The sequence below is a fragment of the Pelobates fuscus genome, chromosome 4, assembly GCF_036172605.1.
Source record: "Pelobates fuscus isolate aPelFus1 chromosome 4, aPelFus1.pri, whole genome shotgun sequence".
Lineage (NCBI taxonomy): Eukaryota > Metazoa > Chordata > Amphibia > Anura > Pelobatidae > Pelobates > Pelobates fuscus.
The window spans coordinates 113,080,262-113,098,192 of record NC_086320.1 but is presented as its reverse complement, the minus strand read 5'-3'; the positions used below and the strand labels follow the sequence as shown (position 1 = coordinate 113,098,192).

The 17,931-nt window shown below is 42.8% G+C and overlaps 1 protein-coding gene across 2 annotated transcripts in view; it reads right to left on the bottom strand.

The window, feature by feature from the left end:
- The window catches only part of ABHD3 (abhydrolase domain containing 3, phospholipase), a 66,662-nt gene extending 49,094 nt beyond the window's left edge, over window positions 1–17,568 (bottom strand). For both annotated transcript variants that reach the window (XM_063451488.1, XM_063451489.1), the window contains exons 1-2: window positions 17,286–17,568; window positions 10,916–11,079 (exon numbers count right to left, since the gene is read on the bottom strand). In XM_063451488.1, coding sequence (XP_063307558.1) covers window positions 10,916–11,079; window positions 17,286–17,444 — 323 coding nt within the window. In that variant the 5' untranslated portion in view covers window positions 17,445–17,568. The remainder of the gene's footprint in view (window positions 1–10,915; window positions 11,080–17,285) is intronic.
- Window positions 17,569–17,931: the final 363 nt, after the last annotated feature.

The following is a 17,931-nucleotide window of genomic DNA, read 5'->3' as shown; positions in this document are numbered from 1 at the left end:
GTGTAAAACTCAGAGCTGTCCCAGCTCTTCTAGCATCTGTTTGTGAAGCTGGACAGGCAGTGCAAGAACCACTTCCCATCACCCTTTTACACAGAAAATGAGCTGCAGGAGGAGTGGTGAGAGTACTGAATGATGCACACTGTAATATCTACTGCATCTCACAAACCGTAGCAGGCTGACTGGACTACAGAAAAAATACAAACAAATAGCCCTTCGGGGGCGGAGCCAACAGCCGAACAGAGCGGTCGCAACTCCAGCGAGCTCCGTACATTTACAAGCTTAAATCCACAAAACTACGATATATTACCCCCAAAATCGCAAGAAACAAGCAGATAGCCCCAACACCCTAGACAGCATGGGGAAGAAGAGCAAAAAACTTAAATCGGACGGAACACGCCCGGGCGCAACCATCGGGGACCTGTGGCGGAGAGCGCAGGGAGCCCTGGAGCCCAACATGGCGGACTATGCTGGCTATGTGGACGACTTCACAAACTCTGACGACCCATTTTCGGACCAGGAAGAGGTGACCTTACCTGCCGCGAAACAGCCGACACTGCCCAAGGCACAGGCAGATGCAACACCGGTCACGAAAGTGGAGATGAGGGAACTGTTGGCGGAACTCAGACGGGGCATCCAGGCCGACATGGCGGACATGAAGAGAGACATCCAAGGCCTGTCGGACCGTGTGGATGTCATCGAACGAGATACAAGGAGCCACGCACAACAACTTACCGCTATCCAGAAGGATGTCGCTACTCTACGGCAGCAGCACATGCAAGCAGAACACAAAATGGCGGCAATGGAGGACACGCGGCGAGCCCAAAACCTCAAGATTCGGGGCGTAGCAGACTCAGTCTCAGATGCCGAGATGCCTCACCTCATTCGGCGACTGGTAAGCACAATTCTCCCTGCGAGGCAAGCCAAGGGCATAAGCATAGACGGTGCATTCCGTCTACCCAAACCCACGACAGCCCCAAAAGCAGCACCCAGGGACATCATCGTGAAATTCCATAAACGCCAAGATAAAATGGCAATAATGGCAGCCACCAGGGGAAACACACCTTATGCCTTTGAGGACATGTCCCTTTCGTTCTATACGGACTTATCTAGGGGAACAATGCAATGGCGCGCAACCCTCAGGCCACTTACCACCTTACTCCGCGCACATAACATACAATACCAATGGCGCCCACCCCGCAAACTACAAGTGCTACACGGAACTGACACATATCTAATTACTGACCTACCAGAGGCAAAAAAGCACCTGGCCGCATGGGGCCTCCCTCAAGACGCCTTACAGCAGCCTGACAAGCCCTCCAACTCCCATACGTGGAATCCGGCCACCTCCGAGACATTTGTCCCGAGAACCTCCCACCAAACAGCAATATCGATGAACTCTCGTTGAGACCACAGACGAACTTTAAAACCATCACCCCTCACTTTGCTGTGGTCCTCTGGACTGAGTGGTCTAAGGCGAACACAGCCCTAATCGGAGATCGCCTCATAAAGCCCACATGGAACATCGACTACACGACATCTATGGCCCTCACCTCGGATACCTACCTACCGGGTTGCGCAACGAGACACATGAAGCTATGGGGGAAACGTAACTGAATGCCCACCCAGAGACTTACACTCTCTTGATATTTGTTTTATTATTGCTATTTGCTTTGTTGCACGTTTGTTTTTCAGAATCTACCCGACACCACATTGCATATGTTTAATTATTGAGCCTTCTCTCCCGACCATTCATCAGCAGGTCGGATACCTCTTAGGCAGTTTACCAGAGAGCAGGCCTGTTGTGTTGGCCCGTTGACTTAAGGGAACTCACAGTACCTTCTCCCAGACCTCTAATTAAGCTTTGCGCCCCACTGCAGGTACATATGCTAACATTTCAGTCCATAATTCACAGGCCTCCCAATTTGAAAGACAGCCTCTAGTTAACCCTTGTATCGCAATGGCTTTAGAGCAGTTCCGAGGCTGCGTAGCCAGGTAATCCCACAATCAGCGATGGTACCGCAAGCTCCCCACCCACTTGCTAAGCCCTCGACCCACTACAACCTCGGCACGGCGCTTGACCGTTAGTCACCGGCATAGATAGTTTGCTGGATCGAAACACCCCCCTCAAGCCCTTAGCGTAACTTACAAGCCCTGGCAGACAAAGCAAAGTCTGTGCTCTCTCGCTTCCCTATCTGGTAAAGCAGTTTTCAGACATATAACACATTGTTTAAAAACCTAGCACTACTCTTCTGGTCGTTTAAATTGTTATTATTGTTGTATATTCATGATTCATGGTCAAGCCTGTATTCCTCTTATTCAGCTGAACTGAAAAGAACGAACAACCTGTTAAGTAACGTTCATTTAAAAAAAAAAAAAAAAAAAAAGGTGCAGAAACCTCTGAACGCCTCACTATGGCAACACTACGACATACTGTTTATGCATACATGCTGTTGTGGCAATGTAATTATGTTATGGTTTTCCATGCACAAATAAAATAAAGAATTTAAAAAAAACAAATAGCCCTTCAAACTTAACCGTTTCCAAAACCTTTCATTAGTCCCAAATTTAACCACTAAACATGCAAAACCCTTTACTTTTATCCTAGGTTTAGCTCCTCTTAAAAACTAAACACCCCCTGTGGCAAAACACTATTTTTTCCCCCCACTCGAACAATAAAAGGCAGTTATCAAATATGGATATATGTTTTTTTTGTTTTTTTTTAATTTTCAAGCCTGTCTCGGTTTGTTTTTTGTGTGTGTGTGGTTTTTGTTTTTTTGCCATTTAAATCTGACCCTGGAATGAGAACAGGTCACAGACTTATGGATACTGAAAGAGTTGGGGATCTAGGTGGAAATACATTCCAATATTGAGTAAGAGAAATTACCTGCAATGAGAGAGTCTGTATAAATATATCACAGAGTTCCAGAACAATAAAACTCACAGTAATGTACAGTGTGTGTGTATCACAGAGCTCCGCAGCAACGTGCTGTGTTTATGATTGTGTTACAGAGCTCTAGATTGTATCACAGAGCACCACTGCAATGTGCTGTGTGTATAATTGTGTTACAGAGCTCTAGATTGTATCACAGAGCTCCACTGCAACGTGCTGTGTTTATGATTGTGTTACAGAGCTCTAGATTGTATCACAGAGCTCCACTGCAATGTGCTGTGTGTATAATTGTGTTACAGAGCACCACTGCAATGTGATGTGTGTATAATTGTGTTACAGAGCTCTAGATTGTATCACAGAGCTCCACTGCAACGTGCTGTGTTTATGATTGTGTTACAGAGCTCTAGATTGTATCACAGAGCTCCACTGCAATGTGCTGTGTGTATAATTGTGTTACAGAGCACCACTGCAATGTGCTGTGTGTATAATTGTGTTACAGAGCTGTAGATTGTATCACAGAGCTCCACTGCAATGTGCTGTGATTGCATCACAAAGCTCCAGATTGTATCACAGAGTGATACCAATGATCAATAGAATGCACTTTTAACTGGTCCCCGTAAAGAAGAGATCTCAAATGGTGATACCCTACAGCTCCCATAATTCTTCGACTTCGATAGATGGCCAGAAAATCATGACAGTTGTAGTTCGAAAACATCTTGGGGGAATAAAGGCTGGCTGAGTATTAATGAAAGGCAGTTGGTTAAATAGTTTATAGAAAGGACTCAAGCGGCACTATCTCAGAGTGCCTGTTTTTTTTCTACACCAGGGTTCTGCGTGACTCAGACTTTCATCTTTCTAAAATCAATACAATGTGTTTACCTGAATATCTAGACTTCGGGATGTATTGGGAATCTAGCAAAGAGCTAAATGTATGGTTTCTGTTTAAAAATAATTTGACATTATTCTTAAATGGAGTTAACAAACGTCTGTCTGCTCAAGCAGAGTCATTGCACTCTTCTATTGATGTAAACAGATTGTTAACATACTTTGTATCTGGGGTAGCATATTTGCTCTTTCTTATTAATGCATAGTTCATATTCTCCTGGGTTAGGAGCTATTTAGTGGTTTATTTTTATTTAAAATGTTCAGTCATTTATCATTGTTATTCTTTAGATCCATGTACAGGAAGGCTGTAGAGCAAGTTAAATGAGCTATCCCTGTTATGTTTTAATGTTCAGAAAGATTAGGCCACAACTCTTGTTTTGCAATCTACACAAGTAAGTGTTTCACTAGAAGGAAGTTGTAACTGGTACAATACAACTTATTTTAATGCTGAAGGTTCTATATGTCTACATGTCCCTGGATACCTCTTATGTGTTTTCTATTTTTGCCTTTTCTGTAAAAACTGATAATATTTAGGGAATCACAGCTTCCCTGTTCAGTTGTCCAAGAACCTGTTTAGCATGAGCACACACTGCCTGCAGCAAGTGCACTATTTGTGAACACACACAACACTGTTCTCTGCATGGCTTATTAGAACATAGCTCTGTGATCTGCTACTATATCTCCGAGTCAGGTAGAGAAAATTGTATACAGAGCAGAAATGGAAGAAAAGGGAAACTTGGTTGGGTGGAAGGAAGAGGAAAAACAGAGAAAGGGGAAACAGATTAGGGGACAAATCTAGGAAGAGAGAGATAAAATGAAAGGATGAATTCAGAACTATGTAAAGGCAGAAGATATAATAGTAAGGGGAATTTATAATCTGTGAACAAATAATCGTCACCTACCAAACATCTCTCCAGGAACATGCACTCTGACCATTAGCGGGCTAATGTTATAACAGTATGATGGCATCACTTTCCTGTAATAAGAGTCACAGTGCTGCCGCCCACCCTATGTGTTTTCTATTAAGTGTTAATAAGTGTGTAGGGGTTTAGAAAAATACCCCTTTCTGTCTCATTAGAGATTTTTACTTGTTAGCTAAAGACACCAAGGTGAAGTGTCAGCGTGAGACTCACCTAAGACGTTTTGCCTTCACGTGGCAGGAGATCTGACACTTGAATGGTCATAGTGATACTAAAAAACTTCCAGTTATTTACATATGGATCGGTATTTGGGATAGTGCGCAAATAACTTTTTTAATGTGACCTGTATGGTCTCTGCCTTTTTTTTTTTTTTAGGATAACTATAGATGACTGGCCATCTCCAGTGTAAAGTTCGAACCAATAAACATATTGAAGCACATGAGAACCAACTCCAAACAGCCATTGTAATCTGTTTACAATATACAACAATTGTAAGGGTATTATATAAAATATATTCCAAGACACGCAAGGATAAAATATCTATATATAACGGTTGTAAAAAAAAAAAATGTATTGGTCACAACTGTAAGACTATTGCAACAGCTGATACGCTTTAAGAGCTACTCATGTGACAAAATAAACCTCAAACATTTTGGACACAATGTCAGCAGTAGCTACACTTTGGAAGGAAGAAAGTTAAATGATGTCTGGTGGGTTTTGCAAACACAAATAAGGAGAAAATAAGAAAAAAAAATTAAAGGCACACACAGGTAAAATGCAAAAAAGACATTAGCAGTCAATAAAAATAAATTTTTAAGATGCTTACTTCGTTATGAAGAGCTTACTAATGCTGGATGAATTGGAAATGGTCCTGCTAAATAGCTAGGATTCCTCTGCAGTACAAGCCAATACTATAGATGTCTTATTTGATAACTGAGAAGGGTAGACTCTTATGAACAGCTGGTGGGTAGATTAGCATGTGCATGGTGATTGCACTGTAAAAGTATAATTTCTACATCTTGAACAGTCTCCAACAATAATTAAAAACCATTTGTTCGAAAGAATGCCAGCTTGTTTCTACAATAGAATAATGCTGACCTTGAAAAGCAGCTCGCATGGAGGCAGCATATTAACTGGACTACACTCCTTGTCTTCTGGCATGCATGAGTTATCCCACGAAAGCAATGACCTTGATGAATCTAAATAGTCATCCTGACCATGCGAAAACCTACATAGTGTTTTTTCTAATCACATTAGTATTTTACAAATCTGGGATGGTGTGACTGACAATGTGCAGAGCAAGGAAAGAATCTGCTCCAGAACATCATGCAATCTCCTGGTCTTGTGTTTTTTTTTTTCCCATAATGTCTTCAATGACATTCTCATCATGTTATAAATATATTACATGATGCTGTGCTCCTCAAGACACACCTAACGGTCCAGGATTTAGGGATTACCCATGTGAGTCTAAAGTGTTTTTTTTTTTTTCTAAACACCTCAGACACACCAGGGTAATCCCTAAATCCTGGACCGTTAGGTGTGTCTTGGGGAGAGGGTTGAGGAGCACTCACACGATGTTCCTGTTATTTCAACGGGTACACCTATTTTCTATCCAAGTAATGCACATATAGTGAAGTAATCCATTTTTACTTGTAATGAATGGATAATAATGCTCTGATCACCTGTGCAGTCCAGGGCTCTAATCTCAGGCAGAACCGGGACATACATGTCCTGGTCTGTCTAAGTTTAGTGTGAGTTACACTACTGAGGGGTAACTGCCACAATTCTAACTCAGCTTGTTCCTTAAAGGGACACTATAGTCACTAGAACAATTACAGCTTATTGTATTTGTTTTAGTGAGTATAGTCATTCCCTTCAGGCTTTTTGCAGTAAACACAGTTTTGTTTTAGATAAAAGGCAGTAGTTACATTACAAAATGATAAAAACACACAAGTAATATTATGGCACTGAATTATAAAACAGTAATTTGTTATAAGCAGCACTACATACAGTGGAAAAAAGCTCAATCACCTATAATAACACAATATAAACAAAGTGTGCTGTGCCTTTAAGACCCCAAATTTTGTATAAGTGGGATCAATTAGTGCAATATTATATAAATAAAGTGACCAAGTGCATCTGTGTAAAACACACTTATAGATGTATATGAATATCAAAATTATGTTGAATAAAAATCTGTGCAAAAAGTTTTTTTTTGCATATAGCATTACACACATTCAACAAATTAATCACTCCTCGCTCACTGCAGGCTGTACCTGACTCTTAAAAGGCCGATCCCCCCTCAAGTGTCAATCTATCAAAATGTCTGCCTTGTGTTAATGGAAAAGCATAGGATTATAGATAGAACGATCAAGATTTAAAACTTACATAGAAAACAAATGAACATAGAGCTTCCCACAATTTAAAAAATAATTTACAGCAAGAAGTGCGGAAACTCAGTTCCCTCTTTAAGTGTTTTAATAGAACTGTGTTCCCATTGATCTCTGCTGCGCTGCAGCTATGGCTTTATACAAATCAAATTACTAACATTCACACTCTAAGCCTATGTTTTGCGATTTTAATTCACTACAATTCTGTGAGTTATGAACAGGGCTCGAGTCCTGCAGGAACGCATGGGAACGGCGTTCCTGCACTTTTTCCAAAGCAGGAACGCCGTTCCCGTTACCAGTCCTGCAGGACCGGCTCTGCTACCTGCACACAGGGGCCATCACACGCTGTGTTTCCTCGCCAGCTCTAACTCTCGCGAGACCCGCGGCTGTCAGAGCGTTGCCACGGGTTACCATGGCAACGCTCCGCACAGGCGAGTCTCGCGAGAGTTAGAGCTGGAGAGGAAACACAGCGTTTGATGGCCCCTGTGTGCAGCGGCTGCCTCCCTCCACCGGACCACCAGGCGATCTCCCCCCTCCCTGACAAGGTAAGAAGCAGGTAGGGGGAATAAAAAAAAAAAACCTAAACACATAAAGTTTAAAAAAAAATGCTCCCCCCTATCATCCAGCACACACACATCATGCAGCAACATCATCCAGCACACACACATCATGCAGCAACATCATGCAGCACACACACACATCATGCAGCACACACACACACACACATCATGCAGCACACACACACACATCATGCAGCACACACACACACACACACACACACACACACACTTCATCCAGCACACACACACACACACTTCATCCAGCACACACACACACTTCATCCAGCACACACACACACACACTTCATCCAGCACACACACACTTCATCCAGCACACACACACACTGCGTTCATTATACACAATCTGCACTAATTACAAACACACTACATTCATTATACACACTCTGCATTCCTTATACACACTCTGCATTCCTTATACACACTCTGCATTCCTTATACACACTCTGCACTCACTACAAACACACTACATTCATTATACACACTCTGCACTCACTACAAACACACTACATTCACTATACACACTGCACTCACTACACACACGGAATTCACTATACACACTCTGCATTCATTATACACACTCTGCACTCACTACAAATACACTGCATTCATTATACACACTCTGCACTCACTACAAACACACTACATTAAATTATACACACTCTGCACTCACGACAAACACACTGCATTCATTAGATACACTCTGACCTCACTACAAACACACTACATTCCTTATACACACTCTGCACTCACTACAAACACACTACATTCCTTATACACACTCTGCACTCACTACAAACACTACATTCATTATACACACTCTGCACTTACTACAAACACACTACATTCACTATACACACTTTGCACTCACTGCAAACACACTACATTCATTATACACACTGCACTTACTACACACACTACATTCATTATACACATTCTGCAATCACTACAAACACACTGCACTCACTACAAATACACTACATTCATTATACACACTCTGCACTCACTACAAACACACTACATTTATTATACACAATCTGCACGCACTACAAACACACTGCATTCATTATACACAATCTGCACTCACTACAAACACACTGCATTCATTATACACACACTGCACTCACAACAACACACTACATTCATTATACACACTCTGCACTCACTACAAACACACTACATTCATTATACACACTCTGCACTCACTACAAACACACTACATTTATTACACACAGCACTCACTACAAACACACTACATGTATTATTCATACTCTGCATTCACTACAAACACTACATTCATTATACACACCCTGCACTGCACTATATGCATAGGAGTGTAAAACATTTTTTTTTTAAGGGGGAGGGGCGGGAATCTTGGGTGAGTTCCCACACTTTTTTCCCCAGGACTTGACCCCTGGTTATGAATAAACCCCAAACTGTATGAAATGAAGCCAAGATACCCTTTCCTTACTGTATCAAGTGCAGCAGTGTACAAACCATTCTCATTTGTTAAGGGAATGTCTCCCTGTCTGTGCATTAACAAAGACCCTTAACACTTAAATATGCCGGTCTGCGTTTTACAGAACACAGTGCCATTTGTTCAGCTTTACCCCCTTTTATTTTTTCATTAGAGCCAATGAAAGAATGAAAGACCCTTTGCCTTGGAAATGCATATGCACAAGCAGTAAATCTGTTTTTCAATAGCCATACTGATCTGTTTCGTACTATCATGGCATTCTTTATTCATAGACAATTGTAAAGATTGGTGATGGAAAATGTCAGCATATGAGTTCATGTGAAAGAGAACTGAATAGTTAACCATAACCACTTCAGCTTGTATGAAAGATACTCCAAGATACCGGTTTGTTTGTCAGTATGTAAATCCATCTCCAGCTACTTTCAATCAGCTCAGAAAAAGAGTTCCAGGAGGGCTGGATTAGCTTTATCCAAGTTTTGCACGAGGCGTCAGCACATTGCGCAAGCAACTTGGTCTGAGTGAACCACGATATCTGTAAACTGAAAACCATGGTACGGCTGCCATCAGTTTGCTAAGCAGTTCAACTCACCCTAAGGAATGTGTAGCATGGCACTTGTTGGATAAACTACTTATCCTAGTGGCCCATGCTTTCAGAAAAGAATTAAGATCCTAAAGGGCCGAAGGCAAGTTATCATTTGAGCTTCCCCCTTTCATTTTTCACATAGGGATGGCTAAAAGGGCCAACAAAATGAATAGTTTTTGGCGATATTACTACAAGAATCTACCTATGAGGTTTATATAATATATATATAATATATATATATATATATATATATTACTACAAGGATTGCCTTCTGAACCAGTGCTACACCATATCCCTAGGCAGGGTTCATATTGCCCAGATGCTTGCTGCTGGATTTTAGCTCCTAAAAAGTGTAAGTGCACATCTTACTTACCTCAAAGTTTATTTTAACTTACCACACTAAAAGTCTATTCTTGTCATTGCATATATCTCCTAAGGTCAGCCAAAGCGCTACACCAACTCCGCTGTTTTATATGACCTTTATCAGACCTTAAAGAGCATTTGCCCTTTTCTAACTTAAGACACAACTATGGCACTTGTTCATGCACTCATCATTTCCCAACTTCACTGTTGCAACTCACTACTCATAAGCCTTCCAAATACATCACCACTCTTCAGCCTGTAATAAATGCTGCCGCCAGGCTCATTTTCCTGACTGACTGCTACTCCCAAAACCTCAGCCCTTTGGCAATCATTACACTGGCTTCCTGTACCCTTCATGAGCTAATTTAAACTAACACTAACCTACAAAGCCCTCAATAATTACTTGACTCCATCTTCTTTCGTACTTTACCATCTTATGTCTTCATGAACTTTAAAACTGTTCCAGGGAGATGTCCTTGAGATGTCCTTGAAGATAGCTCTGAGTGAAAAGAAGGCCTTAGGGCATGGGAAGGCTAATGTTGTGCACTACATCTCCCATAATGCTTTTACAACCATAATTCTGGGAAAGCATTATTGGATATGTAGTCCATAACATCTGGAGTTACCCTTATCCCACAGGAGGTCCCTCTACTATCCAACCATAGAAACCACAGTACATGCACTGTTATTGTTATGGAAACTCCCTAACTGAAGAGTCTAGTTCAGGGAGGGTGAACTAGGTCATGTCAATTTCTAGTTTTAATTACCTGGTTGTAATTAACATGATTGATTGCCATGCTGCATGGCAGACCTAGCAGCAGATACTCACTTGTTGTAATGAACCAGTGGTTTGACAGTGATGAAGGGTCTCAGCAATGTCTGTACTCTGCCTTCCCAGCACCACAATGTGGGGTAGTATGTTTCAGTCAGCGTAGGGCAGTGTTGCTTCAGGAAACGGCAGAAAGCTTCTCCTCCAATCACCAGCTGAGGCTTCTGCCATGTGAGAAAAAAAAAAAAAGGTGAAGTTGAGAAAACAAAGTGTGTCCTGAGACAAGAGCAGAGCACTGAGTGTGCTCACATTGTAATTTCAATGAATCAATGCATCTCAATGAGGAACATTCAGCATCTCCATGGAGACCTTGGAGACGCTGACATTAGTGCTGCACATTGTGCAGCACTAGCCCAGAAAACACATCTAGTGGCCGTTTGAGTGAAGGCGTATTCCTAGGAAAAAATGTATACATTGTTAATGTTAACATTAAAATGCCTGCAGGGACAGACTATACACATCAGTACAACTACATTAGGCTGTAGTTGTTCTTGTGACTACAGCGTCCTTTGAAGAATTTTTGACGTGCTTGAGGACTGATTTGGGAACTAGTACCATTACTCTTACATTTAGCAGCCAAAACAGAATACTGACACGAGTGTCTAGTTGTCATACCTCCATCCGGCCCACAAAGCCATCATTTCCTCACTTCCTTCCCCTATTGTGGTCTCAGTAGCCAAAGAGTACATTCTGGTATTTAGTGTTTTTTCTAGTTTTGACTTGGCTCTGTATATTGACTATTCTTATCTCTGAAATCCTAAACTCCATCTCAGTGTACTCCTTATCCTACTCTCTCCAAACCTTGACCTTGGCTTGTTTCACATATTCTATACTCCCTACATTAAGCCCGGCCACTCTAAGGTCCAGTAATACGCACTCTTAGTATAGGATACCACTGCCTCTTTGTTTGCTTGTTTAGATAGTACTTCGACAATAGTGGAGACCGCTTGAAAGCAGGCATCTACTTACATTATCCTTTTATTGCCTTTAGCCCTAAACAGTTTCTGAATCAATGGGAAGTTGCGGAACTTGCAACTACAGGTCACCTTAAAATAAATAAAGTGGCATTTATTGATCTACTAAAAAAATAAAGCAAATGTACACAATTTCCTTCAGAGGGCCATAGCAGAGCCATGACAGTAGTTTGTTGTGTGAAAAGCACAACGGGAAAGGTGAGTAGGCTTTTTGGTATATATTAGTCTTGGTGGAAAAACAACTATTGTCCATCAAGTTCAACCTGTTATGCAAAGAATACTAAACATTACTGTATGTCTATATTGCTGTGTGGGAAGGAAGTTAACATGTTGACTTCTAAAATTAAGATATATCCCAGAATGTACGCTATTAGTATCTTTACAGAGAAAAAAAAAAAAAGAAGGAAAAAAAAAAAAAAACAACACATTTATCCCCAACCATAGAAAAATGGAATGAGAATTAGACTCTGACCTCTCATTTCGATTTATTGATGAACTGTCATCTAAACCAGGAATCTCAAACTGCCAGAAGTGGGATATTCCCTGCCTCCTAATTACCTTCCTGCAGTCTGGGGGTTGGTTACTGGTATTTTAGGTTCCAGGAGTTCCCCACCCTTAAAGGGACACTATAGTCACCAGAACAATTACAGCTCATTGTTCTGGTGAATATAATCATCATTCCCTTCAGGCTTTTTAATGTAAATACTGTCTTTTCATTAAAAAAAAAAAAACAGTGTTTACATTACAGCCTAAGGATACCTCCAGTGGCCACTCCTCAGATGGCCACTGAATGTGCTTCCTGTGGCAGTGCTGCACAGTGTGTAGCACTGCCATTCTGCAGTTCCACGCTGTGCATGGAGACACTGAACAGTCACTGCATCTCTACGAGGAGACGCTGATTAGACAGGGCAGCATTTGTCCCTGCCCCTGTCCCGCCTCCTTGGTGATCTCCGCCAATTCAATGCTTTTCCTGTGGGAAAATTATGGATTGGCTGTCATCATCAGTCAAAGAGGTGGATTGGGGGTGGGACCAGTGCCTGCAGACCTGTGAAAAGCTAGAAATAAGGTAAGTTTTAACCCTTTCTAATGGGGCAAGCCACCTAAATGGTGTTTTTAACACTATAGGATCAGGAATACATGTTCGTGATCCTGACCCTATAGGGTTCCTTTAATATAGCTCAGCAGGACTATCCAATGAGGTTTAATCACACACCAGTTGTACTTATGTGTGAAGGGGATCTGACAAAGCTCCCCACTCTCCTTTGACACATTGTGCAATGAATGCATAGTGCAGTTATTAGTAGTGTCATAAGAAAGAGCTCTCCCTCTCAGGAAGCCATTTGGCTACACTCCATTAGGGGTAGGAGGGATGGAAGAAGGAGCAGAAGTAGCTTGCACATCATACTGGTGTGTGTGTGTGTATATATATATATATATGTACAGATCTGTGTGTCTTTGTGTATGTATATCTGGGAGTACAGATCTGTTTGTATGTATATCTGGGAGTACATATCTGTGTGTATGTATGTATGTATGTATGTATGTATGTATGTATATCTGGGAGTACAGATCTGTGTGTATTAAACGTGGAATTCATTTGGAAAATCCAAACAAGCCAAAAGTTAGTGAATAATTATATGGAACTCACAGGTCTCAATCCACAATAACCTGAGTGCTACTAATTAAAACGGATGTGTATAACATATAGTTTGATATATTAAGAGAACCAAAACAGCTAATGATAAAAATCTATCATACCCTTATATCTAATACATTGTTTATAACCTATATCCGCTTTCCACGGCCTCTATGTATTTGATGTCCACTTCCAGCCCCTAACACCACATTACAAAATGGACATGGATTCTGCAGTCCTCTCACACAGAGCTCTGCAACTCTAAGATAATCCACCAAATATTGCACAAGCAAGCAATCTCTGAAAGGGACTATCTGCCTCTCTCCCCACTTAATTCTGTGTAAACTGTGGCAAATTTTTAATGTTTGAGTGTCCCTGAACATGCTTGAAAAATCTCAATGGATTTTTCCTGATATAACACTTTCTAAATAAATAGTAGAAATATATCTATACCTATTATCTTTAAAGGGACAATGTACTTCAAGCAACCTGTGATCCTTGCAAGGGGTTCAGCCATGTCACAAATAGCTCTATGCCCCTATGACATTTACATCAACATTCAAGGAAAAATTAATTGGGCACAGATTCATGCACGCTCTTTCAATGTGTTGGGTAAGGGATCTAAAGCAAAGGATCAGCACTCCAGTAGAATAAAATGAGAACACCGGCGTTGGTTGAGAGTTTCCAGCATTGTTCTTGTGTGGAATGAACTCACTGCATAAGCGGTGATAGAGTCTCGTTAACAGAATCTCTTTTAATTTAAATCCTATTTGATTTATGTTTGCTCTCGGATTACACAATTGTGCAGTTGGGCCTGTCAAGGTGGATAACACATTTCCAAACATTAACTCATGAGCATTTAACCATCAAGCTGTTTAGACTGCTCCCAACAGCTACCTGCCAAGAAATTCACTTGGCAAGCAGCTTTTGTGCATCATGCATATTATTCCCCTCATAAACAATTCTCCCTAAAACTTAGAGACTCGGAGAGTTGAATAGAATGTGGGACAGACCATTGCTCCTGGAGATGTGTGGGAATCGAAGCATTCTGGAGACAGGTAGTACACATTATATAACATAATTACTAGGTAAAGTATCTCCCCACTATTGGCAGTGCTGGAGGTAACGACAGAGCACTCAGACCTGGTTACAAAATGAACCCATATGGTCTTAGCTGCAGATCGCTAAACTATACTGTGTCAATGGATAGATCCCCCCTCACTAGCACTACTACACACAAAAATTACTTTCCTATTCCACATGCACTGGGTAGGAACCTTGTTAACCCCTTAAGGATACACGACGTGTGACATGTCAGGATTCCCTTTGATTCCAGAAGTTTGGTCCTTAAGGGGTTAAATAAAAAGTACCCTAACAAAGAAATTCCTTTGGACATGGCAACCATAAATCAGCACGTTAGACAGAACTACCTAATCAAAACTTAAATCCACCTTTGAATTTACAGACTGGTATTTGACCAGACTTGGGGCGGGCCAGTTACCCCCATAGTTCAATAACATCAACTTCCCGAAACAAGACACATCAAGCTAGTTATCCCTGATATCGAACCAACTCTGAGCTCCAATGCCCAGGGCGCTTGGAAGAGCGCATGTTTAGATTAGTTCTGTTGTATCATCTAATTTTCTTTTCCACATCTTGTAAACAAAATGTAATGGATAAAGCCAAGTACATAACTTCTAACTTATTTTACAAAATTTCTGTCTACATTATACTAAATGTATCAGATTGCTTCATGTCAATAACTAAAGTTTGAAACTCATTTATGTTATATTTTATACCGTGCAATATTTATGTTATAATTTATCCTGTGCAATATTTATGTTATATTTTATCCCATGCAATATTTATGTGATGCATTAAAAGTTAGGGTCAGCTCCAGCCCAGAGTGTACTCTTAAAGCTTGTATTTGATCATATAGTAATACAAATCAATAATGCATTTGCTAACATAATCCATATGCTGACAAGTGAATCTTTGTTCTAGCTGACTACACTTCAAAAAATACATGCTGTCCTTTTTAAACACCATTTCTTGCACGTGATATTTTGTTTGCAATACTTCCTGATTTTTCCTGCAGCAGTAGGACATACTCATTATGTTCATGTAAAGTGCTGAATGCACGAATATGAAGAAATGGGTGGAATGATGCTTGCTGCACATTTCTCGTTCACAGGCGGATCTTATCCATTTGTGTTTCCATGTTTCCATTTGTAGCTGGTTAGAACTTGCCTCCCACATTGCGAGCTCGTATGCTGTAATATGTACATTGGAGAGAAAATGTGGGCAGAACACAGCAATGACAGGCTTACAGTGACATTGGAGAACCCAGAGGAAGACATATCATGGTATGTCAGGTGCTGTTCTGGTGCCACCTGCAGAATGAAACGCAGTCACCATGGAAACCAATAGAATTTAGAAGTTTGCCACACAATAGCTGCTGTTTTCCTTGATACATTGTCGTGACAGGGATAGAGAATCATACACAGATTACGGCTGGGGCTGTCGGTGTGATTCATCCATGAGTTAATGTACTCACCTGACCCAGCTTGGAACCACTCACCCTCCACCCTGGCACCAATCACCCTCCACCCTGGCACAACTCACACCCCAAATTGATCCCACTCAATCTCCAGCCTGGTCCCACTCATCCTCCAGCCTGATTCCCACTGTCTCCTCCAGCCTGAGTCCCACTCATCCAGTCTGATCCTCACTCATCCTCCAGTCCAGTCTGATCCTCACTCATCCTCCAGTCCAGTCTGATCCTCACTCATCCTCCAGTCCAGTCTGATCCTCACTCATCCTCCAGTCCAGTCTGATCCTCACTCATCCTCCAGTCCAGTCTGATCCTCACTCAGCCTCCAGTCCAGTCTGATCCTCACTCAGCCTCCAGTCTGATCCTCACTCAGCCTCCAGTCTGATCCTCACTCAGCCTCCAGTCTGATCCTCACTCAGCCTCCAGTCTGATCCTCACTCAGCCTCCAGTCTGATCCTCACTCAGCCTCCAGTCTGATCCTCACTCAGCCTCCAGTCTGATCCTCACTCAGCCTCCAGTCTGATCCTCACTCAGCCTCCAGCCTGATCCCCACTCAGCCTCCAGCCTGATCCCCACTCAGCCTCCAGCCTGATCCCCACTCAGCCTCCAGCCTGATCCCCACTCAGCCTCCAGCCTGATCCCCACTCAGCCTCCAGCCTGATCCCCACTCAGCCTCCAGCCTGATCCCCACTCAGCCTCCAGCCTGATCCCCACTCACACTCCAGCCTGATCCCCACTCACACTCCAGCCTGATCCCCACTCACACTCCAGCCTGATCCCCACTCACACTCCAGCCTGATCCCCACTCACACTCCAGCCTGATCCCCACTCACACTCCAGCCTGATCCCCACTCACACTCCAGCCTGATCCCCACTCACACTCCAGCCTGATCCCCACTCACACTCCAGCCTGATCCTCATTCATCCACCAGTCTGATCCTCACTCACCCTCCAGTCTGATCCCCACTCACACTCCAGCCTGATCCCCACTCACACTCCAGCCTGATCCCCACTCACACTCCAGCCTGATCCCCACTCACACTCCAGCCTGATCCCCACTCACACTCCGGCCTGATCCCCACTCACACTCCGGCCTGATCCCCACTCACACTCCGGCCTGATCCCCACTCACACTCCGGCCTGATCCCCACTCATACTCCAGCCTTGCAGAGTATCGGTGACCAGTACCCCCCACCCCAGGCTTACCTTGGCAATGACACTCAGGTAATAGCAGGCATAGGCTGCACCGAAGCCCAGCACCAATGACAGTCCCACCCCGGAGCCGAACAGCCCCACTCGGACTTGGTTCTCCAGGTAGAGGGACAGGTCCCTGGTGAGCCCCTGCAGGCTGATGATCCCCAGCATTGTCACACCCGGTGTTCGCCTCGGCGACCTTCAGCCGCTGCTACATGGAGAGGAGAACACCGGCCGCCCCGGCAGCAGTGAACTCGGATCAGCCCAGGAACCGGCGCTGCACAGGGATGGGGAGACTGGCCGTGCTCCATCGGCAGCCAATCACAGCACAGATAAGCGGGGAGACCCGCCCTCTGTCCGTCTACAACCAATCAGAGGAAGGCAGTGTTCCCACGGGCAACCCCATTAATAAGAGCAGGGAGCCAATGCCTGGCCGCTTGTAGACTGTATCCTGAGACAAAGCAGCTTCTCCTCCACAGCCGCCCTCACTGCTCACTACCATTGCCACTACTTACTGCTCACTGCTTACTTCTCCCTTCTCACTGTCACTGCTACAGCTCACTACTCACTATCAATGCCACTACCACTGCTACTGCTCACTGTCACTGTCACTACTTAATGCTCACTGTCACTGTCACTACTTACTGCTCGCTGCTCA